Source organism: Zootoca vivipara, chromosome Z2 (genome assembly GCF_965207765.1).
Source record: "Zootoca vivipara chromosome Z2, rZooViv2.hap1.1, whole genome shotgun sequence".
Taxonomy (NCBI): domain Eukaryota; kingdom Metazoa; phylum Chordata; class Lepidosauria; order Squamata; family Lacertidae; genus Zootoca; species Zootoca vivipara.
The window spans coordinates 37,615,064-37,641,536 of NC_142585.1; the positions used below are offsets into that span (position 1 = coordinate 37,615,064).

At 42.0% G+C, this 26,473-nt stretch overlaps 1 protein-coding gene across 1 annotated transcript; it reads right to left on the minus strand.

Moving 5' to 3' along the window:
• Positions 1-1,327: 1,327 nt before the first annotated feature.
• Positions 1,328-8,926, minus strand: STPG3 (sperm-tail PG-rich repeat containing 3). The gene is made up of 6 exons (XM_088665426.1): positions 8,814-8,926; positions 8,029-8,096; positions 6,846-6,989; positions 4,657-4,745; positions 3,334-3,445; positions 1,328-1,614 (listed from the first exon to the last, which is right to left on the minus strand). Exons 1-6 carry the CDS (start codon positions 8,924-8,926, stop codon positions 1,475-1,477), a joined length of 666 nt encoding a protein of 221 aa, XP_088521552.1. The 3' UTR covers positions 1,328-1,474.
• Between the last annotated feature and the right edge of the window lie 17,547 nt (positions 8,927-26,473).

A 26,473-nucleotide genomic window follows, 5' to 3' on the forward strand; every position in this document is an offset into this window, starting at 1 on the left:
ATACCCATGTAGCTTCTTTTTTTACTTAGGTACTGTACATTATTCCCCCTCCCATTAATTTGGGTTAGGTGGATACCCAGATGGCTAAGATAACAGGATTTGTGCTTTTAACAAGTCTCGGCCTGTATTGAAAGTTGCAAGAGCTGCCTGGAATGTTAAACACTGGGCAAAAATGGGGCATGCAGCGTCAGGGCAATCAGGCTTTTAATCAACACTCCTGGTAGAGGGGGTGTCACAGCGTTGAAAATGGCCCTGTCTCGTGCTTCTTGGGTCGCCTCACGCCTTGGATGAAGAAGCTGGGGGAGCAAGGTAGGCGAGCCATGTGCCCTCTCTCCACATTGTAAGTGCCGGGACCAGGGGTGGTGTCTGCAATCAAGGAAGAAAGTGGCAGAAGGTAACTAACTGGATGGCAGTGACCAGAACTGCACATGTAAATGTTTTGGGGCTCAGGCTCAACAAGCAGTCATGGCAACAGCTCCAAGTGAAGCTTTTAACCAGCAGTCAATATAAAAAATGTAACCGCCTTGCAAAGGTTAGTCTGATTTCACCTAGCCTGTCTATTTACTAAACGTCTTAGAACGGGTGGGTAAACTACTGCTGGTGCTTTTGGATTGCAACTTCCATTATCTCTGCTCATTGGTCATGCTGCCTGAGGCTGGTGGGAGTTGGGATTCGGAAGAAAAGTTTCTGGAGACCCTTGAGTTTTCCCCAGCCTGTTCTAAACCACACTTAGTATTAGCTAGTCAGTGAGAATTACCACTGCACCTGAACAGTAAAAATGCAGCAGCAAAAATACAAAAGAACATTACAACACAATCTAAAAGTTTGCAGAAGTCATAAGAGCAGCACTACTGGATCAGGCCAAAAAGCCCTGTCTGGTCCAGCATCCTGTTCTCATAGTGGCTGATCAGATCCTCTGGGAACATGCAAGCAGGATCTGAGAGCAGTGGCACTGGTTCTTAGCAACTGGCATTCAGAGACATATTGCCTCTGACAGTGGAGGGAGAACATAGCCTTATCCCCCATGTATTTGTCTAATTTTTTTTAAAAAATGCTGGCTGGGTTAAAGCCTGGGCCAAAATATATTTGGCTGTGAACCAATTGCTGGATGATTATACACTTGTAGTGGCGCGATGGTCAGGGTTACTGCTAACCCTTACTAATATTCCACCTGCCCCTTTATGTACAGTCATACCGTGGAAGTCAAACAGAATTCCTTCTGGAAGTCTGTTCAACTTCCAAAACATTCAAAAACCAAAGCTCAGCTTCTGATTGGCTGCAGGAAGCTTCTGCAGGCAATTGGAAGCCGTGGAAACCCTCTTGAATATTTGGCTTCTGAAAGAACATTCAAAAACTGAAGTCACTTCCAGGTTTTAATCGTTCGGGAGCCAAAATGTTTGAGAGCCACCAAGTAGGCTGTTTGACTTCCAAGGTACGAGTGTAAATAGTTAAAAGAGTGGTGAGAGGGAACCTGTTACCATTCCTCACCTTTCCTGGTCCACCTGTGCATGGTTTTTTGGGGAGGGTTGATGATTATAGAGGGTGATCTAAACATCACACGTTTGTAGGCCCTTTCTGTGTTGTACCTATTGGGTGCTGGATCCATCATATTATCTAGGGAAGAGAAAATTGGCGTCAGAGATAAGCCGGTCCAATCTGTGGTGCCAGATACTAATGGGGAGGGAGGGGAGAAGTTGGCATTGCCAGGCACTGACTTTGAGAACTGCAACCCTGACAGAGGCACTCCTGGATATGCTTAGCATACCGGTAGCTCTACTTGCTGTTCCTGCCAGGAGCAACTGATTGGAAGGCAACCTATTCTCCTCTTGCCCACCCCCTTGTAGTGTTGAGTGGACCCAAGTGAAGAGGTCAAGTTAAATGGGCAGTGTAGATACCATATGTATTTATGAAACAAAACACACAGGCAACTTCCCCGTTGCACACATTCAAAGAAAGCTTGACCATACACAGTGCATCCCTGCAGCTTGGACATGGCTGGAAAAGGGTAGGGGCATAATGGGTGGAGCAGGTTTACGTGTGGTGTGCCTACATGCATGGTCAGGAATGCTGCCCCCCCACAAAACAGTATTGTCTGAACAAAGGAAAACTGCTAAATAACTTACAAAAACAGTTTTCAACGTTTAAACCATGTAATTTAAAATACTGTACTTAAAATTAACAGTAAGAGATTAGATCAGGCATCCCCAAACTTCAACCCTCCAGATGTTTTGGACTACAATTCCCATCTTCCCCGACCACTGGTCCGGTTGGCTAGGGATCATGGGAGTTGTAGGCCAAAACATCTGGAGGGCCGCAGTTTGGGGATGCCTGGATTAGATCTTGTCGGCATCTATGTCTCTGGACAGGCTGGCCTAAACAATGTTTTCAGCAGGTGGTGATACTGTAAGTATGGCATAGGTGCCTGCCTGGTGTCAATAGGCAAGGAGTTCCAAAATGGGTCCTATAACAAAAGAATTATTTTCTTGGCAAGTGCAGAATAAATGGGTGGCAACTTGGCAACTGTAACAGTGTCAGATCTGCAAATTGAAGCGGTCGAATGGGTTTATATAGACAAGGCAATGTGCAAGTAACTGGTCCCAAATAACTGCCTCATAACAAATCTTTGAGCAGAGGTGTTAGCTACTGGCAATGTCTCACTAAAAAGGGAGGAACCCTACCGAAGACAGATTTCTGGTAAAAATCTGGAGTTTGCACTCAGCAAGTGCTCAGCTTCCTGGCTGGCAATAAAGGGCGAGAATAGAGTCCTGGGGCACACCTTGACCCAGATAAGGCTAATAGCTGGTAGAGCATGAGACTCATAATCTCAGGGTCATGGGTTTGTGACCCATATTTGTCAAAAAAAAATATTGCATTGCAAGGTTTGGGCTAGGATCAGGCTTCCCCAAACTAAGGCCCGGGGGCTGGATGCGGCCCGCGAGGCTTTTTTATGCGGCCCCCGCCGCCCACTGCTGCCGCATGCTCCTAACAGCGTGGCTGCCCACTTCCGGGTCACTGGAGCGTCAGAAATAGCTTGTGTGCATGCACAAGCGTCATTTCCGGCGCACTTCTGGGTCGGAGGAGGCCCATGTGCATGCACACAAGCTATTTCCGACGCTCCAGTGACCCGGAAGTGTGCTGGAAATCGTGTGTGCACACGCATATGGGTGCACGCTCCCATGTACTCCGGCCCACAGCGCAATTGGCGCTGGCAGCACCGGCCCTCAGCAACGTAAGTTTGGGGACCCCTGGGCTACATCACCCCCTGGATCTCTTCCAACACTAAAATTCTATGAAATAAATACCTCTTGATAACTTAACCCATTATGTTCTTACTTTTGCTGACAAAAATGAACTCTCCCTTCTGTCCCATGGTGAAATGGGGGCTGTTTGGCAGGTTGGCTGGCTTGACATCCAGGGGCTGGGCGTAGTGGAAAGGAGAGGGCCACTGCAAATAACAGAGTGACAGCTGAGCTGCATGATCCTTCCTGGGGAAGGGGACCCACATGGTGGAGGAGCATAAAGGCTATATGACCAGTGAGACCCAACAGAGCTACATTTTCCATAATGCTTTGACCATCAATCCTCCTTCCAAGGAAACTGTGGGAGTGGTAACTCTGTGATGGAGTAGGGGGGCTCCTAACAACTCTCAGCATCCTTAATGAACTACAGTTCCCAGGATTCCTTTGGGGAAGCCATGATATTCTAGTGCTTTGAATGTATGGTGTTAATAGGACTCCAAATCTCTGGTTCTCTAAAGCAGCCTTGCCCAACTTTGGTCCACAGATGCTCCCATTATCCTGAGGGATTGGCCTGGTGTCTTGAAATGATTAAAAGAATTCTATGGACAAATTCAAGGAGGATAAGGTTATCAATTGCTACTAACCATGATGGCAACAACTGGAGGCAGTCATGTAACTGAGTTGACACCCCGAGCCAAGGTGATATGTAACTTTACAAACTTTACAAAACATCTGAAATCAGCCCTGTACAGGGAAGATGTTTAATGTTACATTCTGTTTTTATATATGTTGGAAACTGCCCAGAATGGCTGGGGCAACCCAGTCAGATCCATGGGGTATTACTATTATTAAAGGTGAAGGGACCCCTGACCATTAGGTTAAGTCATGACCGACTCTGGGGTTGCGCACTCATCTCGCGTTACTGGCCAAGGGAGCCGGCGTACAGCTTCCAGGTCATGTGGCCAGCATGACAAAGCCGCTTCTGGTGAACCAGAGCAGCACACGGAAATGCCGTTTACCTTCCCGCTGTAGCGGTACCTATCCAGCTGCTGGAAATTGCAGTAAGAGAGTGCACTCTTGTGCTCAGACCCTACTTGTATGAGGTGCTTCAAATGCATAGTGTAGATGGGGCCTTTAATTTCTGGCTGCTTCCAACTACAACAAGGCCACCACTAGCATTTATACGCAGTATACAGCTTGCTACCTGATCTTTGCAACATGGAGACTGACCCCAGGACTTGCATCTCTTGATTCTTTATATTACATTTTATAGATATTTATGGATCTGATGCACTTTCTGAAAGGGAGGACTGTAAATATTCCAATGAATTAATGAATGAAGCATGTGCTCTGTCACTGAACTGTATGAATTGGAGGGGGCATAGCACCAATGGACACCCCCATGAGTGACACTTACATTGGTCTCGTTGCTAAAATCCACTTTCTTAAAGAACGGGTTATTGCTCAAAAACCAAGACTTCTGCCAAGAACGCCGCCCTCCGCCCTCTGGAGAAACAGAACAGGCAAGGTTGAGGCAGCATCAGTGTTGTTACGGAGCCTTGAACTTTGAACCAGGCCCCAAACTGTCATCCCAAGAGACATGGGACCCAGCCTACATAGAGCTGGCCCAATAAACTTTGGCAGCTGAGGCAAACCACAAAATGGCATCCCCTCCCCAACCTGGGATGAAGAGCTGAGTGAAGACTTACATCTGGAACATGTATGATCTCGTTGAGATTCCTGCATTGCAAGGGGTTGGACTAGATGAAGCATGCCACAGTTAGTGACAGCCTCTAAGAAGCATGCCACAGTTAGTGACAGCAGTGGCAACAGAAGTGGGGTTGGACGATGCATTCCTTGGTGGCCACATGTGCTGCCCTTGTGGATCCTGCTGCCTGAAGCGATTGCCTCATCTTCCCTCATGGGTGGGCTGACCCTGAATCTACTTATGTAACAGGGTGAGGTGACAGAAAGCAGGGCTGAACAGACTCTCCATATGCTGGTAGAATAAGCTATTCATTATTATTTTTTGTTACAGCAAGTCTATATCACATCCTTTGCCATTGTGGCCCCCAGAAGGTTGCCTTCTAGAAAATGTGGCCCTCAGGTCCCCCACTTCTTGGAGGAAAGTGTAACTTGTGAATATATCCAGAAAGTAGACCTTGCCTGTTGTAATCACACATGTTCTGCACACACAAGGGTCAGGTTTTGTTTTTTTTGCACACACAAGGGCAGTGCTTTTTTCCTGGGGGGATGCAGGGATACACATACCCCTAAGCATTTTGTGAATCTAAGTTTGGCCTCATTGGGGGGGCAGTATTTCAACATGAGTAGGAAAATGAGAGTACCCCTAAACATTTTTATTTTTCATTTTAGAAAAAAAAGCACTTGTATTAGGTAGAAGGAATAACAATGCTGCTCCTTTGTGAAAAGATAGTGCCTTTCCCCCCTTTTAGACCTCAAGGCAGGGTGGGAAATGTAAGCACTAGGGTGATGACTTTTTCATTTTTTTCCCCTCAAAAATTATTTCCTGTAGTACAAATGGATGAACTTTTGCCTATTAATGACTAAAATGAGATATATTCCATTGAAATATTTAAAAAGGTTACGCACAAACCGTTTTTAATTTTTTTGCCGTTTTACCATTTCATAAAATTGTATTAACAATTCTATATATATTTTGTATCAAATTTGGACACAACACCACATTCCACAATGGCCAGTGATCTTAGCAACATAGGGTATACAAATGTCACACCTGCGCAAGGTAAAAGCCCCTTTTGGGGACCTCAAAACTCAGCCAGCAGACCCTGCCGGGCATGCTGGGAACAGAACCTACAGGAGAGGTAGCAATCGTCCTCTAGCGGTGTCTATACTGTTACTGCAGCTAAAAAAAAGCTTTCTTGTGTCTTTGATGACCCTATATAATGTTGTATATATGTGACTCTAAAGCTTGGGTTCAATTTTATATCTGCTTACAGTGACTTCAAAAATGGTCCAAAAACTGATAAATAAAAATTTTTAAATCATTTTGTGCGTGAGGTTTTTTTTTTTTTATCAAATCTCTTTGAAAGTAAGATTTTATCTAATCTTTAATGAAAGCTCATCAAATTATGATACAGGGAAATGAGGTTGTAAAAAAAGTCATCACCCTAGTAGGCACAACAATATGATAGTTTCTATTGCCTTTGCCCAGAGCGAGAAAATACCTCCTTTCTCAAAGACTCAACCTGCAAGCATGCTAGCTCTAGGATTTTCCCTACTCTCTGCATTGGAGACATTGCATCTAATAAGCCTTTTTTTATTAGGAAGTTCTGCAAATTCATGCAACACTATAAATGAATAGCCTCCTCATCTGTAACAACACACCAAGCGATATTGGTAGATAAAAACAAAGAAGTTGTTTCTAGAGTTTCTAATCCTAAACTAACTAACTAGCCAAGAGGAAACAAAGGCTTGTGCTTTTCTTCTCAGAGGATAGATCCAAGATGGCCTCTCAAAAATGTTGAAAACCTCTGGTCTAGCAGCCCAAACACAAACCATATTGATTCATGCATAGCTGGAAACTGAAAGCATGCTCTATTAATCCCTTCCCTCCACTCGCACCTTTAGAAGGTGACTTCCACCCAAAGGTGTAGGATGGAGCACTGGTTTGCCGGAAGTTCACATTGCAGGCTGAGTAAGCTGCTGGCCCAGGGCTGTCCGTGTTCACTGCCATCGATAAGCGGCCTTCTGGGGTCGTGCGACTGCCTGGAGCAAAGAGAATATCATTCCAGCTGATGCAGGTTGTGATCTGAATGCTCTGCAAGGAGGCTTCCTGGCTGCCCCTGCCCCAAAAGCCTGTCCTCCTGCCCATACGCTTTTAACACAAGAATGCAAAATCTGTGGTCCTGCATATATTATTGGATTACAACTTCTGTAAATCCATGAGCCTTGGCCACGTTTACTTGGACTATTGGGAGTGGGAGAACAACCACATCTGGAGGGCCACAGTTTCCCCAGCCCTGAACTACGATGCATGTGTTACGTATTTGTACTCCATAAGGCCAGCTTCTGAGGCTCTGCTTGCTTTCCTTACCATCAAGGTCTCTCAGCTCTATAAACAGGGCCTTTTTAGTGGTGACCCTGTATTTTTGATCCTAAGAGAAATATGTGACGCTTTACTGGCTACTCATGCCATGCAAGAAATATAGTACTTGCTTCTGTCTGTCCTGCTGCAGGGCTCTGCAGATTTGTCTACCCCTCAAGGCAATAGGTATTGTAAGTGTCTAAAATAAGGAAGACAGAGAGGCCCTGAAATTGAGAGTGTGGCGCAATCAGAGGCAGAGCAAGGTGGGTGTGGCCCCCTGGGTGCCATCCCTGGTGGGGGTTGACATCGCCACACCGCCTCCCCAATGCTGGCCGTGGGCGGCGCCCTCCCAGGACGCTCGAGGCGGTCGACGCAACCCTTGGGACATGTGCCCCGCCCCCCCCTCGGGACGCTATCCACACACACACACCGGGTGCACGCCACTCCGGGTACTGGAGCTGCTAGTTCTGTCTCTGGGCACAATGGCTAGACTTGCAATGAGTAGACTTGCATTCAGAAATCTTCTCAGACATGAAATGCAATGGTTGATCTTTGGTCAGTTACTGTCTATCAGTCTAATCTACCTTGCAAGGTTGATGTTCTACCTTACAAAATTACATTGAGACTACACTATTGGTTTCTCTATTGGGCACCCACAAACCAATGGGGAGAAAGCCTTGGATTGCTCTTTTCTCTCTCTCAGACCTCCTTCCTACTTACTGCTTTGCTTTCCGAACTTAATTGCTGGGAAGAACACTGCTGAGCTAGGTTCCCTGCTCAGGCGACCCCTGAGAACAAAACACAAACAACAAATGAGAAAAGGCTGTCCCAGCAGCTGGAAATGGAAGAAAAAAGTAAATGCCACTACTGCTGCCAGTGGGTGAAATCAGGCATTTCCTGGATCCCACCATTTTTTTTAGTTAAACTGAAATTTATTCCCTATACTCCTGACACTCCTTATGTAAGCACACAAGACAAGCCCAGATGGATCAGACCAAAGGCCCATCTAATCCATCACTTTGTTCTCACAGAGGCCGACCAGATGCTTGTGGGAAGCACTCCGGGCTATTGACAACATTTTAAAAAAAGAATTGCAGCACAGTAAAAATAAATTGAAATAGAAAGAATGCATCAATATTATTTGCACTCAGGTTCTGCTTGTGGGATTCCCCTAGGCATCCGTTTGGCCACTGTGCTGCAGAATGGGGCAGAGGTAAAAGAGGCTAGTTTCTGCACAAACACCCCTCTCTATCCATCCAGGCAGGCAAGAGGCATGATCAGAGTTCAAGGACACATTCCACCCAGGCAAAATCACTGCAGGTGGGTGTGATGCAGGGCTATTGAGGCCAGGTATGGGGAGGGTATTTGTGGCATGTGGGGAGTCCTGGGGTTGGTTCTGGCCCAGCCAGACTCATCTATCCCATTTTAACTTAATGGGGTTAGGTGAGAATCTGGCCTTGCGGGGCATGCAGGCATATGCCTGAGGCCTTCTCTGCCTGCGTTACCGATACAAGTAGTGGTGCCTATTAAAAACCAACTGAGATTTGGGTTTCCTTTTCTGGCTGGTGTCCAGGTACATCTGGGCCAAGAACTTGACATGTTTCTGCTGGAACTCCATTTTCTACAGCCGGACAATGTTGACTGGCCCCATGTTCCCCCTCTGGCGGAATGGTTGCTGCACGTTGTGTGACATCGGTGGGTTCTCTCATTCCATGGCTCCATGCGTTCTGTGCTGTTTGATGGTGGCGTCTGTTTTCCCCAAGGTTGGGGAATAGATAGGCAGGAGCGGTCCAGCTAGGTGCAGACCTATGATCAACAGAGGTTGGTTCTTTGGGGCTAATATGGGGGGCGGGGCGGCTCTACTAACCACAGTTCTCCCCCGGCCACCTGCCTGCCTTTTTGCTTAAAATCAGCCTAGGAGGTAACACTGGCTGGCCGGCTGCTTCCTCCTCAGGTAACTCAGTGTTGCCATTGTAGGAAGGAGGACGGGGCAAAACTATAATTTAGGCCACATTCACATCATACACTGTGATACCATACAGTGGTACCTCGGTTTATGAACACAATTGGTTCCGGAAGTCTGTTCATAAACTGAAGCGTTCATAAACTGAAGTGAACTTTCCCATTGAAAGTAATGGAAAGTGGATTAATCTGTTCCAGACGGTCCGCGGAGTACTTAAACTGAAGCGTTCATAAACTGAAGCGAACTTTCCCATTTAAAGCAATGGAAAGTGGATTAATCCGTTCCAGACGGGTCCGCGGAGTACTCAACCTGAAGCATACTTAACCCGAAGCATGGGTGTAATTGGTTCCGGAAGTCTGTTCATAAACTGAAGCATTCATAAACTGAAGCGAACTTTCCCATTGAAAGTAATGGAAAGTGAATGAATCCGTTCCAGATGGGTCCGCGGTGTTCGTAAACCGAAAATTCGTAAACCGAGGTGTTCATAAACTGAGGTTCCACTGTATTAAATGTTTCCCTCAAGGAATTCAGGGGACTATAGTTTCATAAGGATGCTGAGAGTTTATTGATAAAGACCCCATCTGAGAACCATTCTGAGAAATTGCTTTTTAATTCACTCTTTATTGTTTTTCTATTAATTCAAAATCTACAAACTCAGTCACAAAACATTTTGTTGCATGGTGTTAATGGTTTTTTTTGGGGGGGCACCTAATCCCTAGATGCTATAAATTAATAAATGCTAGGATTTTGATTATTTGGGACATGAAGGGAGGATGCAAGCTGCAGAGGAATTCCTATGGCTGAGCTACTGCCATCAAGGAAACAGAGCAATTGAGGGACATTAACATATAAGAGAACTCCTTCCCCCTTGTCCCGAGGTGTGAACAGAGGCTGGGGGTTTGGAAGGTTGCCAGGGTAACTGCTCTGGGAGCAAGGGTGGCTGGGAGGAAGGAGGAGGAAGAACAGTTGAGATCCATTTTGGGCAGGATGGCTGAAGGCTGCCTGCTCTGCTGTGGGGTACCAACCCCTCTTGGAAGGACCCGCTTGGTAGAGAGAGGGGCAGGCAGCCAACTTTTGTAACAATATATACAAAATATAACAGAATCTAACATTTAAACTGGATCTCAATAGGATGTGGTAATAATTACTGAGAATTGTAGCTCTGTAAGGGTAATAGGGGTTCTCTCAACAACTCTCAGCACTCTTAACAAACCACAGCTCCCAGAATTCTTAGAACATAGAGTGTTGAGAAAGAAAGGAATCTGTGTGCAAGTTGGATTGAATTTGGAAGAAAAATATGTCAAGCTCCTTGCAACAACTCTGGAAAAATAATGGAAAAACAGAAGATGGAAATTTGAATTTTTCATATAAAAAAACAAAGACAGATAAGTATGGTTGACATGAAAAGAGACTGAGAGCCATGGAGTTGGATGTAGATTAAGGACTGTATACTAATCAAATAACTATGGATTGGTGCTCTAATACATAAACACAGTGAAGAAATCTTGGAGAAAATAAAGAAGGCTGATTGAATCTAATATTGAAGGTAACATCATGATGCTGAACTGGAGGAGAGCTGTTGCAAACTATTACTGTATAATCTTATCTAGATAATCTTATTTGGACTTCTTGCATTGAAATAAAAGAATAAAGTATCGAGTCCCAGATCGAAGACTGAAAAATTATAGCAGAGGGGAAACATCTGAATATTAATTTGGACTGAACATTCAAGTATTTAGAAGAACTATTGTATACATTTATAACTGACATATGGATTGTTGGAAGGCCTTTATTCCCTTTTCTTTTTTTTATTCCTTTCTTCTGTTATACCTTTCTTTAATTTATGGGCCTGGGTAGCGCTGTGGTCTAAACCACTGAGCCTCTTGGGCTTGAGAAGTGTAAGGTTTTCAGTTCAAATCTGCATGACAGGGTGAGCTCCCATTGCTCTGTCCCAGCTCCTGCCAACTTAGCAGTTCGAAAGCACACCAGTGCAAGTAGATAAATAGGTACCACTGCCGCAGGAAGGTAAACAGCATTTCTGTGTGCTCTTGCACTTGTCACAGTGTCCCATTGTGACAGAAGTGGTTTAGTCCTGCTGGCCACATGACTCGGAAAGCTGTCTGTGGACAAACGCCGGCTCCCTCGACCTGAAAGCGGAATGAGCGTCGCAACCCCATAGTCACCTTAGATTGGACTTAACCATCCAGGGGTCCTTTATCTTTACCTTACCTTACCTTTACTTTTTAAAATACTTTATTTTATTAATGTATTTTGAAAATATCTAATAAAACTATTAGAAATAAATAAATGAATAAACAAACCATGAGAGAGAGAGAGAGAGAGAGAGAGAGAGAGAGAGAGAGAGAGAGAGAAGACCCTGTGTGAGAGGCAGGGTAAAGAGGATATTTCAAGGTGGGAGATTGAGAGAAGAGGGCAAAGCTTCCACGTGAGAGCTGGGAAGGTCCACCCTCCTTGGAATAAAGGTTAAGATATATTGTTGATATATTGTATATCAAAAATATAAGATATATCAACAATTTATGTTCTGTTTTATGGGTTTGCCCCCTTTTTCTTTTCTCTTTCTTCTTTTCTTCTTTTTTTCTTTCTCTTTAGTTTGATTTTCTGGTATTTTATGCTGAAAACGTTTAATTAAAAATTTTATTTTTAAAAAGGAAGAGGCCTTGCTGCTTCTCTCTATTCCTTGGGAGGTGATGCCTTTTCAGACATGGTACCTTCTGAAACACCTATACACACCTCCCTGGGAGTAAGCAATGGGACTTATTTCTGACCAAATATGTATCTTACCTCTCAGAAGGATATATATGAGAGAGAGAGAAATTTGGATTGGCAGTTGGCATTTACTGCGCAATTCCTCATCAAGGGATTCAATGTCACCCATTATTGGTCAAAGAGAAATACGTGGAGGCAGGAACCAGTAGAACTAAAGCAAGATCTTTATTTTTCTGTTACAACAGCGTCCCATCCCATCAACACCCCCACTCCTTATATGTACGGTAAGTGAAGACCCAGAGAAAGATGTGTAACAGCTTTTAAAGGCTTTACAAATTGCCCAACCCCTTAGCCAAAGGCCACCCAAAAGCACCATACAAGGAGTGTGTGACTTGTCTCCTTTCTCTCAAGATACCTGATAATGCCAGCTGATTGCCTTATCCTGGCCAGGCACTCTTTTGAAATGGTAAATACTCTAGTTCTTGAAACCATTGTCACAGACCTCCCCTATTTATACACAAAATGTAGTCCACCTCCCTTTTCCCCTGACTGGATTACCACGACCAGTGCTGTCACCACCCGGCGGTCATTAATGACAAATGAACTGTAGAAGATAGAATATATGGACTTTTGACAGATAACACAGATAATGAGTGTCCCGGACGCAGACCTGCCATCATTGCAAGAAAGCTGCGACATTTTAACATTGATTTTGCAGCGCTTCAATAAACTCGAAGAGCAGGTAAGGGACAACTGAAGGAAGAAAAAGGAGGCTACACTTTCTTCTGGAAAGGTCTAGCGCTGAACAAAAACATTGAATGCATGGAGTAGGCTTTGCTATGAAAAAAACAATCTTGTGAAGCTATTGTCAGAAGTCTACTGGCATCAATGAGCGACTTTCAACACTTCGAATAAAACTCACTAAAAAACCAACAGCCTATTAGTCTAAGCACTTACACACCAACACTGGATGCCGATGAAAACATTAAAGAAAATTTTTACTCTCAGCTGGATACCATTCCTATCTGGGTGAGATTTTGATCTGTGGCCTGGGACTATTGGGAAAGAAGGAATTGGCAACAGCAACCAGAACAGTATCTTACTTTTGATTATACTGTATGTGCAGCGCACAACTTTGTTATTACCAACACACTATTTCAACAACAACAACAACAACAAATTTTAAACCACTGCTACCTCTGACTTAGACTATGTAATTGTCCAAGCATAAGATTGCTGTGATGTGCTTCTTACCAGAGCTATGACGAGTGCCAACGAATGCTGGACAGATCACCGATTAATATGCTCCACAATGGCTATCAAGCTTGTACCTCAACACAGGCTTCAAAGAAGGAAAAAAAGGTGCAAAATGAATACTCAAGCCCTTCAAGATCCTACTAAGCGGGATTGCTTCCTACTGTTGTTGTTGTTGTTGTTGTTGTTGTTGTTGTTGTTGTTGTTGTTGTTGTTGTTGTTGTTGTTGTTGTTGTTATATTTTTATTCACTTTTCTTTTTCTATCATTACATACCGGTACATCTCATATCAATAACATTTATATTGCATCACCTCTTCCCTTCCCTCTCGGGCTTCCCCCAGCTACTTCTGGCTTGTTTCTCCCTTCTTACATACTGCTGTTTCTTAAAATCTACTATTGTATATCATTTCTTTGTTGTTTTAAATGTTCTTTATTAATAAAGATGTGAGTGTTTATTTAAATCCTGCCATCAAATCAATAGTCTTCCTTTGTTTCTGCAAATATATTATAAATGGTTCCCACACTTTTTCAAAGTCACTGTTGTCCTTTTTCTCGAAGTCTGTCCGTCAGTTATGCCAGTTCTGCATAATTCATCAATTTCTCTTGCCATTGTTCTTTAGTTGGAATTTCTCCAGTCTTCCACTTTTGTGCTATCAGAATTCTTGCCACCGTAGTAGCATACATAAATAATGTCCTCTTCTCTTTCGGCAGATCTTTACCTAAAATACCTAACAGGAAGGCTTCTGGTTGTTTAACAAATGTTATTTTCAACATTTTCTTCAATTCTTTATACGGTATATCATTTCACAATACATTTTTACATTTTTACAATCCCACCACATATGATAAAAAGTACCTTCAGCCTTACACCTCCAGCACTCTTTCTTTTCATTTTTATACATTTTTGCTAGTTTGACCGGTGATATATACCATCTATACATCATCTTCATGTAATTCTCTCTCAACAATATACAATCCGTAAATTTCAGATTTACTTTCCACAATTTTATCCAGTCTTAAAATTGTATATTGTGGCCTATATCTTGTGCCCATTTTATCATTACCGACTTTACTTCTTCATCTTCAGTTTCCCACTCCAAAAGGATATTATATGCCTTTTTAAATAATTTCGAGTTTTCTTCTATCACTTCCTTTTGGAATTTGGAAACCGAATATGAAAAACCTTTCTTATTGTCTTCTTTAAAAATATCCTTTAGCTGTCTATCGTGCAACCAACCTTGAAGATACTCTTTTATTTCTTCATATTCTTTTAGTTTTAATCCCCCCTGTTCTCTATATGTTGGCCATTCTCCCTTTCCCCCCAATGTTTTAAGTGATAATGCCTCAATAGGTGATAACCACCAAGATGATAACCAATTTACAAAAAAGACTTAACAAATGTTAACATAAACTGTAAGTTATTTTATGCATTTGCTTCCCGCCCTCCCCTTCCATGGTTTCCATATTTACTCTTTTTTAATAATAATAATAAAAAGATGAACAAATTCCAATTCTAAAGAAATAAAGTGATACCAAAGAAAAAGGTGGGAGTAGGGGGGGAGAACAATGATGCATATAAAAAAGAAAGAAAACGATATTTAAAAATGCAATATAATATACTCTCTTACATTCTTACATAAATTGATAAAGTGTTATTTACCCTTGAATGCGGCATATTTCACCCATACTATTCAATATATCCATTTTAACCTCCTCTCTTTTTTAAGCCTGATAGTACCCTCTCTCTCTAAGATCAAGGAGTTCCTTATATGTGCCCCAGTTCTTGATCACATTTCTTGACTGGCCCTGCTTCAATGGGGGATCATGAGGACTTTCTTTCTAGGACATTTTTCAGTCTCGCCCAAACATAATAATAATAATAATAATAATAATAATAATAATAATAATAATAATAATAATATTTGTACCCCGCCCAGCTGGCTGGGTTTCCCCCAGCCACTCTAGGCGGCTTCCAACAAAAGATTAAAAATCCATTCAAATGTAAGACATTAAAAAGGTCCCTAAACTATATAAGTTCTTCTGTAGAATACGGTTGAGGAAGCTGTTGCTCATATTTCAAGTCCTGCTTGCGTTTTCACCTTGCTGTAATAACTCTTTAAATACTCTGGGAAAAGTCTCTAAGCCCCAAAGTCACCATAAGGGTGTGGATCAAGGTCTTTGCTGAGCCTCCTTTCCCGGCAGATGACATTCTTGTGTGGGTCTTCTTGTTTCCAGAGGCCTCCTCCCAGGCTCCAGTCAATAGGCCGCCATTTTCCAGCGTGGATTCATCGTTTCATGCAGGAAAGACAGAAAGGAGGTTCTGTTAGAAGGGTACTGAATATCAGTAATGTTAGACCAGGCATCCCCAAACTTTGGCCCTCCAGATGTTTTGGACTACAATTCCCATCATCCCTGACCACTGGTCCTGTTAGCTAGGGATTATGGGAGTTGTAGGCCAAAACATCTGGAGGGCCGCAGTTTGGGGATGCCTGTGTTAGACCCTCTTGTTGCCCCAGAAATGATCGCCGCTGTTGGTGAATGAATTAGTGAGGTGAAGGCGGCTTTTTATAACGGAGAAATGGAACCAAACTGCTGCTGGGGGGTTGCCTGCTCCCCCCACTCAGGAGGACTGCAGAGAGTCCTGCAAGGACCAGGAACCTGGGCAGGCAGGCATCACTGGCGACACCGGCTGCCCCAGCTAGGCATACACCAGCGGCTGGGGCAGCTGCATAAAGCCTCCCTGCTTGGTGGGGGCAACACCAAAGGGGAAACACCAAAGGAGTTTGTCCCTTTGGTGATGGCATTTCAGGGATGGAATGAGGGCATGGGCCAGCCCCTTTGTGTTAAAATTATTGTTTTAATGGGGGTGGGTGCTGTTTGATTTAAAGGGTGGGATTGTTTTAAATGTGGTATGTCAATTTGGATTTGTGGATTTGTGGACTGGAGTATTCTTTAGGGGCTTTTTATGGTTTATCACTGTGTGTGTATATTAGTCTTGTTAATTGTTTTATTTTTATTTTTTTATTAGTTGTTATTATGAATTTTTATGGTTTATCAGTGTGTGTATATTAGTCTTGTTAATTGTTTTTTTTATTAGTTGTTATTATGAATTTTGTGCACTGATTATTTTTATTATGCATTTTGTGCTTCGTATATTGTAACTTTCCATGCAGTTATGTGCTATGGCTATGACGTTCAGTAGAGGATCATAATTAACCTCTACTGGGTTGTTGGGAAGATGAAATGGGATAACCCTGTGCAAAGCTGCAAAGAAAGCAAAGTGACATTACCAGATGCAGTCTATGATGTAATGTGCAATCCAGAAAGCGGTTGTTCCATAATACTTACATGGGCAGCCAGCACCTTCAGGCTTTCAGCCAGCACCTTCAGGCATTTCTCCCCCAATTCCCTGAAGAGGTCGGCTAGTTCTACTGGGTGCATCAGCTCTGCGAGGACATCAGCTTGTCAAGTATGTCACCAGATGCCAAGGAAATAAACAACTACCTGACTTTCAGGAGACATCCCTGTTTAGGGAAGTTTTTAACGTTTTTGTTTTCTTGTGTTTTTAATACCCTGTTGGAAGCCACCCAGAGTCCCAAAGGGTCCTACACAAAGGAGAGAATATTTTCAAAGATCTGAAAAGTCCAACGGTTTTGCTTTTAGCACTGCAAAACTATGTTTGGCTGTGATCCGAATCTAAATCCCTCCCTCTCCCTCTGAACATCACTTGTCATGTCAGCCCAAAAGCAGGGATACCCCTCTAAGGCTGAGCTTCCAGAGTTGCAGGTGATCATGTTGCAGCCAGATGAGCAGGTGGTCCAGTGCTTCTTTGCAGGGATAGACCCACATATGGTAGCTAAGCAGCTCAAGAGACCCAAAGAGAAAGAAACTCTTTGGTGATGGGATGGGATGCTTTCCGACGGGTTCTCGTTTTATCCACCATCTGTAGTCTTACAGATGGAGAGTTGGATCCAACTCTGTTTTGCGCTGAGCAAACCCACTGAAGTGAACGGACCTAAGTTCATCATGTACATCAAATCCAGTGGGTCTACTCTGAAGAGAACTAAAACTGGAGACAATTCGGAGGCTCAAAGTAGCTTTGACATGAGCCACAGAATATTTAGGGTAAACAAGTACACAGTAGGGGTGAGACCCAAATTCTGAAGGGGGCATGTTGGGGAACCCCCATTGAGGTTGCCGTCTAAATTGGGGAGGGAGGATGTCTGCTGTATCTGCATCCAGAGGAAAGACTTTAAATGGGGAACCTTGGGAATAATACTTCTTGGAGCCAGCCATAACAATGTTACTGGAAGGCCTTGTGTAGGAGATTACAATTGCCCCTCCACTGGCAAAGATCTCATCAGTAAAGATGCCTTTGCTACGTTCTATTAGGCAGAGATCTCGCTTGGCTTTGCAGTCTCTTCAATGTAGCCAAAGATGGCATGACTGTGGCATGGGGATCAAGAATGGGGCCTCGGGGGACTCTCTGCTGTTGGTGGGAGAGTCCATACCAAGCAGGGGCCTCCTTGCTCCAGCCATCTTCTCCTGTGTCAGTACCCAATACCAGAACACCAAGAACCAAACTGTAAAACATTTACATCCTTCCATGTTATTGTATAATTATCCTTAAATAAATTTGTATTTTTCGGGGACAGCCAGACACCCAAATATTTCATTTTCTTTGCCACTGTTATTTCTGTTTCACTCTGTAACTGATCTGATTGTTCTGCCTTCATTTTTTCACCATCATTTTTGTTTTATTAATTTTCAATCCTGCCAATGAGCCAAATTCTTCATTAACATTTATCGCTTCCGCTATTGAGGTTTGTGGTTCCTGTAGTGTTAAAACTATATCATAAGTGAAAGCTTTCACTTTACAGTATATTCTTTTACTCCACGTTTAATTCCTATTTTTTTTCTGTCTCTCTTATATTTTGTAACAAAACTTCAAGTGCTGATATGAACAGTAGAGGCGACAATGGGCTCCCCTGTCTTGTGCCCTTTGTGATTTGAAAACTCTCAGTTAATCCATTATTTACTGTAAGCTTTGCATTTTGATCTTTATAGATTGCCTCTATACTTCTCAAAAAGTTTACGCCTAAACCCATTACTTCTAAGTTATTTTTCATTAAAAACCAAGACACATTATCAAACGCATTCTCCACGTCTATGAAAATTAATACAGCTTGTTTGTTTATCTTGGTTTCTAAATATTAAATTATATTCATATATTACGCATATTGTTTTTTAAACGGCGTCCTGGCAGAAAACCTGCCTAATCTGGGTGAATTCTTTGGACCATAATATTTTTTAACCTCTGTGCCAATACATTAGCAAACAATTTATAATCGTTGTTCAACAATGATATCAGTCTAAAATTCTTTACATTTGTGAGGTCTGTTCCATGTTTTGGTATTAACGTGATGTACGCTTCTTCCCATGTCTTGGGGATCTGCCCTTTCTTCATTATATTATTCATTATGTCCCTCAATGGAATGGAATGAAAACAAATTTAGAAATATGGAATAGATTGAAATCATCCTTCTTGGGGAGGATAGCCGTGATCAAGATGCTCTTCCTATTCCAAACTATCCCGATTATTACTGAATTAGGCCAATTTGGAGAATGGCAGAAAACAATTTATAGGTTTGTGTAGCAGGGGAAGAAACCTAGAATAAAATTCACACTACTGACGGATAAAAGGGAAAGGGGTGGCTTCTCATTGCCAGACCTCAACATATATTATGTTATGAAGCGGCATGTATAACATGGCTGAAAGAATGGTTTAGATTGGACAATACGGATATATTGGATTTGGAGGGGTTTGGAAACAGATATGAGTGGCATGCATACCTTTGGTATGACAAGGCTAGAGTACATTGAGACTTTCTAAACCATATCATAAAAAGACCATTGTATGAGGTATGGACAAGATACAAGGATTGGTTTGAAAGGAAAACACCATGATAGCTGTCACCTCAAGAAGCTTTTCAGTAAAAAAAATTAAATATGAAGGGAGAATGGTTAACCTACAGAGACATAAAAAAAGAGGTTTTGAACACACAAAATCAATACTATAAATGGCAGTATTACAAAACAATATAAAAACATTGTCTAAAATCTATGAGTTTTTACTTGAATAGCATACAAAAGATGAAGAAATTAAGGGTGTTTTGACCAAATGCGCAATGGATGTAGGCCATAATATTGAATATGAAAAATGGTCAAAATTATGGAACATGGTTAAAATTCACGGCATGTATATTAAAAGAAAATCTATTAAAATGATGTATAGATGGTACCTCACTCCAATCAAACTAACAAGGATGTATAAAACAGGAAACAAAAATTGTTGGAAATGTGGGGTGAAATAAGGTCGTTTTTTCCCACATGTGGTGGTTATACGACAAGGTGAAAACTTACTGGGAGATTATATACAATGAATTAAAGAATATTCTTAGATACACATTCCAGAAAACAAAAACAAAAACCAGAAGCATTCTTGTTAGGAATGGTTGGAGAAGATATTGCTAAGATTGGTCAAAAACTGTTCCTATATGCTACAACTGCAGCGAGATTATTGCTAGCTCAGATGTGGAAACAACAACAAGTGCCAACAGTGGAAGATTGGCAACAGAAGGTATTGGAGTACGCAGAAATGGCTAAATTAACGGGGGAAATTTGACAACAGGGCGATGAAACATTTCAAAAATAATGGAAAAAAATTATGATATATATACTGTAGAAAATATTTGTGTGAAATAGAGAAACCAGTAGAATTGAATTAAACCTCATAATGCGCATATATTTTTATTGGATTAACAGTAATGACAACATGAACTACAAGGTAATTAAAATATTTAAATGTATCTACAAATAGTAAGATAGACAACAAGATCTGTATATATAGAAGGGTTTATCTACTTACAAACAATTTATAGATAAGTCTATAAACAAACAATAGTGTACAAAACGAACAAAGACAATGCAAATAATTTAAAAGTGACATAAAGAAGTCAGAAGAAGGGAGAAGGGAAGTCAGCTCGTATGAGCAAGCTACAAATGTACAATGTAATGTAATATATATAGGAAGTATGAAGTTTGGAAAACCAATAAAGATTATATTACCAAAAAAACCCCCCACCTTATTTAGAAGGCTCCCCCAGAAGTTGATATTTCCAGAAATTATGAATTATGCAGATCTGCCTTGGCATGCAAACAGAATGAAATTCCTTCCTCATTTTTTCTTCCTAGTAGCCACCTGAAGGATAGTCTCCCTTGGAAAACTAAGCTGGACCGGAAAACCCCAGAGGCTGAAGGAAAAAGGACTCCATTTGTCCCTTTGCGATGCACTACTCACTTGAGGAATGTGCTGCTGCATCTCTGCAGATGGCAAAAAGAGGGGAAACCTGCACCAATCTCCCCCCTTGCTGCCCCTGCCTTCTCGGCTTCTGCTCTGTTGCTCTTCCTGTTAAAGGACTTAATCCTAGCTATGTTACCACAGTGGGAGCCCTCCAGATCCTCTGTCTGTTGCCATGAGGCAGCAAATCAGCTGGGAATCCAGAGGGAGAAAGAGATTTGGAGACTGGCTGCTGACACTGTGGGGACCAGGTTCTCCAGCTGCCTGGCCTCCCCCCTTGGGGAGAGAGTTACCTTCTGAGTAAGCCCTGCAGATTCCCAACCGGCCTCTTAGGCCGGTAGAAGCTTGAGCGCCCCATACACGAAAATAAATTGGAGGAGGTATTCAATCACTTTCTCCAGGTGATGATAAGCTAAGATGGCCACTTCTCTGCCCTCCATTGTAGACCTCGGAGTGATCTTATGGAAGGCCTCCAGCAGCACCTCCTCCTGTCAGAGATGAAGGAGAGGGTACCAGGAAGTGGGGCTGTCTCAGGACCCTTGGCTGAGGTTCTTGTTCCGAAAATGTGAGGCCCCTCTCAACAAACATGTGTTATGGCCACCCAATGGCATGAGGTGGACTCCCCTACTTCAAAGCGAAGATTCTTCTCTCCTACCCTGGCAGCATCCTACCTCACTGCTTTGACGCTGAACTCTTACAGGAAGTGGGAGATGTCCAAGGGCTTGAAGGTGCTCTCAACAGCAACGTCACTGGCCAGGAAGCACTTGGCCTCCAAGAGCTGCTCCGCAGGAAGGAAGGTGTGGCATTTGCGCATTCTTTGGGAATAAGACTATGCAGGCGGAGATAAAAGGGTTAACAAGCTGACCAATAGGAAGCCCGGAGGTGGAGCTTATTGGCTTTAAGACTCAGTGTTGGGACTTCCGGGTTGATTGCGAGCGCCGGTGGCAGCGGGGGAGATTTTCTCCCGATCCTTGAAGGATCCTGGGGGGGGGGGGGTTGCAGAGCGCACAGCCCCCCAAAACTTCAGGTAGAGCGACCTGAAGCCTTGGCGACCTGGCAGCTGTCCTTTTTGGACCTCCTTTCCCCCCTGAAGAGCCCTAATAAGGGCGCGAGAGCGGGGAAGGTGGAAGGCACGGACACGGCAGGCACAGCGCTTCCCTTCAATGGAGCAGCTCCGATTTCTGACGGTGGAACAGCGATCAACTTTCTTCTAAAAATCATCTGAAACATGAAATTGGCCACAGTGAGTAAAGCCTGAAATTTTGAGCAAATCTAAAGCAATTTGGCCATTGGGATAACTTTTAAAACGGAGGTCGGGTTCTCCCCCCCCCCGCGGTAGAGCGGAAGCAAAGACAAGCCTCCGCAGTGAACTGTTTAAAGAGACTTTGTATCCTTTATTTCTCTGACTTCTTGCTGCAAACTAAAAGAGAGCAGGGGCTCTAAAATAACCCTGCAGACTTGAGTTTTAAAATCATAGAAAGATCGCTTCAGTAAGCCTGGGAGCGGGGCTCCGTTCACTCCAGCCAGACACCCTATGTGACGTCATAGAACAATCAACTCATGAACTTCTGTTCACCCTTTGACAGGCTTTGATGTGCCTGCAGCCTTTCTGTCAATGGAATAAAAGACTTTTCAATTGAAATTTGCAACTTTCTACCCTCAAATAAGTAAGGAAACCTATGTTACATTGTTTTCCTCATAAAAATTGTTTCAGTTTCAGTGTTCAGACCAGCTCATTGTGACTGTGTTCCTAGCTGGCTTATGCTGAGAAACTCCAGATAACAGTGACCTTGAAAGTCTGGCTCAACAATTGAAAGGCTGTCTGTTTACAACTGTCTCCTTTGATAAAAGGACATCTGGACTATAGACTGAGAGGCAGTCTTTTGCTTTATTATTGAACTAACTACAAATATGTCAGGAACAGAGACCTCTGCTGGCAAAACGAAGAAAAAAGGCTCCTTTTCCTCCACGTTTGAGGAACAAGTTTTAAATGCTTTATCAACTTTACCAGCACTGAGGGGAGGGTTGGAATGCAATACCCAATAACAGCAGTGCACCACACAAGAAGTGAGGCAGCTTAGAGAAGAATTAGGAGCTATCTCTAAAGATATTTCACAGGTCAAAATTCAAGTGACTGGAGTTGAACAAAGAGTGGTACAACTGGAAGAAGGAAGGGTCCCTGACTTGGAGAAGCAAGCCTATCAGACGCAGGTGGCGCTTGCCTTTGTACAGATGAAACAGAGAGGGAAATCTCAGGATCAGAGCATTTCCTCCTATAGAAAAAAGTGATCTGAAAACTACAATAATGGAAGAATTTGTGAAAGCCTGGGATCTATCGAAGGAAGAATTGGACTCACAGATTATCAAAGCATTCAGGTTTGGTGCAAGACCAAAGAAAGATAAAATTTTTGTCAGTGACTGTATGATATCATTCCAAACCAAAGAACAAAGAGATAGAATCCTGAGCCTACATTACAAGAAGACTTTGAAGGTTCAAGAAACACAGATCATCCTCTTTAAAGATTTGCCTAAATTCTTTCTGGACCTGAGATCTCAATATTCTGACTTGGCAACCATCCTGAAAAGGAAAGGAATCAACTTTAAGTGGGAATTTCTGGAAGGCCTAAATTTCCAATTTCGACAGAATACAAAATCAAGTCAGTGGACCAGAAGAAAAAATTTATCCAGAAACACGAGAGAGAGTTATCACGACCAGGACTTTTAACTTCAACTCCAGGACAACTAAACGACCCAATTGAGCTAGACTCCGATTCTTACTTAGGAGAAGGTGCAACTGCTGCAATCTAAGATGTCGCTGAGGATCCTCTCATGGAACTCAAATGGACTGAATTCAAAACGGAAAAGGAACCAGGTATATCATATCTTAACAAAACAAAGACTGGACATAATATGCTTAGAGGAAACACATGTCACAAGAGCTCATCGAAGAAAACAAAACAAAAAATTGGGAGAAGAATTCATCTCATCAGATGAAGAAGTGAGGAGTAGTGATCTATGCAAAAGAGAAATTAAGCCCTACATTAATATTTAAAGATGAAGAGGGAAGATATGCTGCAGTTGAAATAACATCGCAAAGTGAAAAAATCTTAATTCTGGGAATTTATGCACCAAATGAAGGAAAATCGGACTTTTTAAAAAAGTTGCATGAAAAACTCTTGGACTATTTGGATTACAAACTATGCTTGCTGGGAGACTTGAATGGAGTGGTCTCAACATTATTGGACAGATCACAAAGACAAAAATGTACCAAGGAAGGAAGGCTGCTAAAGTCTTTCTTCGAATTGATTGAGAACTTTGATCTGATTGACACTTGGAGGTTGACAAACCCGTTGGAAAAAGACCAAACTTTCTTCTCTAATGCCAAATAATTGTGGAGTCGTCTTGACTATATTTGGATTACTAGAGAGTTGGGACCAAGGATAAACAACGTGGAAATATGTCCAAGAACTTGCTCCGATCACAATGCGGTATTATTGGACTTAAAAATATCTCTACAGGGTACTTACAGATGGAGAATGAATGATGCTTTATTAAGAAATGAGAAAATAGTGGAGAAGGCCCAAAAAACTCTAAAAGACTATTTTGATACAAATTTGAGGACAACGGTCGGTAAAAAAGTGGTATGGGACGCCAGTGAAGCCGTAATGAGAGGATTTTTGATCCAACAAAATGCAATCAGGAAAAAAGAACACAATGCAAGAAAAGAAAATATTCTGAACCAAATGAAAGAAAAGGAAAAGAAATTAAGATGCAATCCTAAGAATTTACAGGTGCAGAAAGAGATTAAGGCATTGCAAATTCAATTCTCTCAATTGATGAATCAAGAAATTGAATCAAAAATTAAATGGATGAAACAAAAATTGTTTGAATCAGCAAATAAATGTGGAAAACTACTGGCATGGCAACTGAAACAAAGGCAGAAGTTGAACACCATCACAAATCTTGTGCAAGAAGGAAAACATCTGGAGCACCCGACAGAGATTCAAAAATGCTTTCAAAAATGCTTCAAACAATTGTACAAACAAGAAATACAAGATAAAGATGAAGTGGAGCGATTCTTGGACAAACATGGACTGCATAAAATTCCGGAAGACAAGAGATCCCTACTTTCGCAACAAATTTCAACACAAGAAGTTGAACAAGCAATACAACAAATGCAACTGGGTAAAACCCCAGGACTGGATGGACTTACTGCTACATATTAAATACTGAAAGGAGGAGAGCCCCCCCGAGTCTTAGAAAGAAGCTTATATTACGCTGATACCCAAACCGGATACGGATAGAACGCAAGTCAAGAATTATTGCCCAATCTCCTTATTGAATGTGGATTACAAAATATTTGCTAACATTTTGGCCTGTAGATTGAAGAAGGTCTTAAAAGATTTTATCCATCACGACCAAGCTGGCTTTCTGCCAGGAAGACATATGAAGGACAATATTAGGAACGTGGTGGACATTTTGGAGATGTTGGAACAGAAAATAAACAAAAAAGCTGTGTTGATGTTTATTGATGCAGAGAAGGCCTTTGACAACATTTCTTGGTTATTTCTAAAAAGGAACCTAGAAAAAATGGAGGTGGGCCAAAGTTTTTTGAATGGAGTAAATGTGATCTATTCAGAGCAAAAAGCAAAGATAATTGTAAATAATATGGTCTCAGAAGATATTAGAATTGAAAAAGGTACAAGACAAGGGTGTCCCCTCTCCCCCCTGCTCTTTATATCGGTTCTGGAAGTATTACTCGATAGGATCAGAAAGGATGAGGAAATAAAAGGTGTGACTGTAGGGAGGAAACAATATAAACTTAAAGCCTTTGCAGATGACCTTGTTTTGACTTTACAAGATCCAGAGTCCAGTGTTCAACGGGCTCTGGAAATAATTCAAGAATTTGGAAAGGTAGCAGGTTTTAAACTGAATAAATAAAAAACTAAAGTACTAGATAAAAACTTGGATAGTAAGGAAAGAGAAAAATTACAAGAAGCAACTGGTTTATCTTTTGTTAAGAAAGTAAAGTACCTTGGTGTTAATATGACGTCAAAGAACTTGAATCTGTTTAAGGACAATTATGTTAAAATGTGGAGTTAAAATGAAGTTAAGAACGATTTAGAAACCTGGACTAATTTGAAATTGTCTCTGTTGGGCCGTATAGCTACTGTTAAAATGAATGTTTTGCCAAAGATGTTGTTTTTATTCCAATTGTTGCCAATAATTGATAAGTTAGATTGTTTTAAAGAATGGCATGATAATAAATGTTGGAGATGTAAGAAAGAAGTAGGTTCATTTTACCACATGTGGTGGACATGTCCACTAGTGAATGACTTCTGGAATAAGATTTATAATGAACTCAATAAAGTGTTGAAAAACACATTTGTTAAGAAACCAGAAGCATTTCTAGTGGGCATTGTAGGGAAGGAGATTCCAAAGAAGAATGTATCTTTTTTATGTATGCTACGACAGCAGCGAGACTATTGATTGCCAAGAACTGGAAACTACAAACACTACCAACGATCGACGACTGGCAGATGAAGATGATGGAGTTTATGGAATTGGCTGAGATGAGCGGAAGAATCCACAACCAGGGAGAGGAAGCGATGGAAGAAGAATGGAAAGATTTTAAACTGTATTTAAAAATATATGCTAAAGTAACATATTAGATCAGAAATTAAGCTGTAAATAAACTGTGGAATTTAGGAATATGTGATATGAAAGGTAGAAAATAAGGTTAGGTAAGGTGATGAAAATGATTTAGAACTTGCTAATTATAATTGTGCTAAAGAACGACAGGGAGGGAAACCCGAGGAGGTCCCATTATACCATGTGAAGTGATATGAGAATTGT

Coding starts and splice junctions, on each gene's coding strand:
- STPG3 (XM_088665426.1), bottom strand. CDS start 8,926: ATGGAGTTCCAGCAGAAACATGTCAAGTTCTTGGCCCAGATGTACCTG. Junction 6,990..8,028: donor TAAGTTCGGAAAGCAAAGCA/GTAAGTAGGAAG, acceptor TCTTTGCTCCAG/GCAGTCGCACGACCCCAGAA. Junction 1,615..3,333: donor GTTCATTTTTGTCAGCAAAA/GTAAGAACATAA, acceptor TCTCTTCCCTAG/ATAATATGATGGATCCAGCA.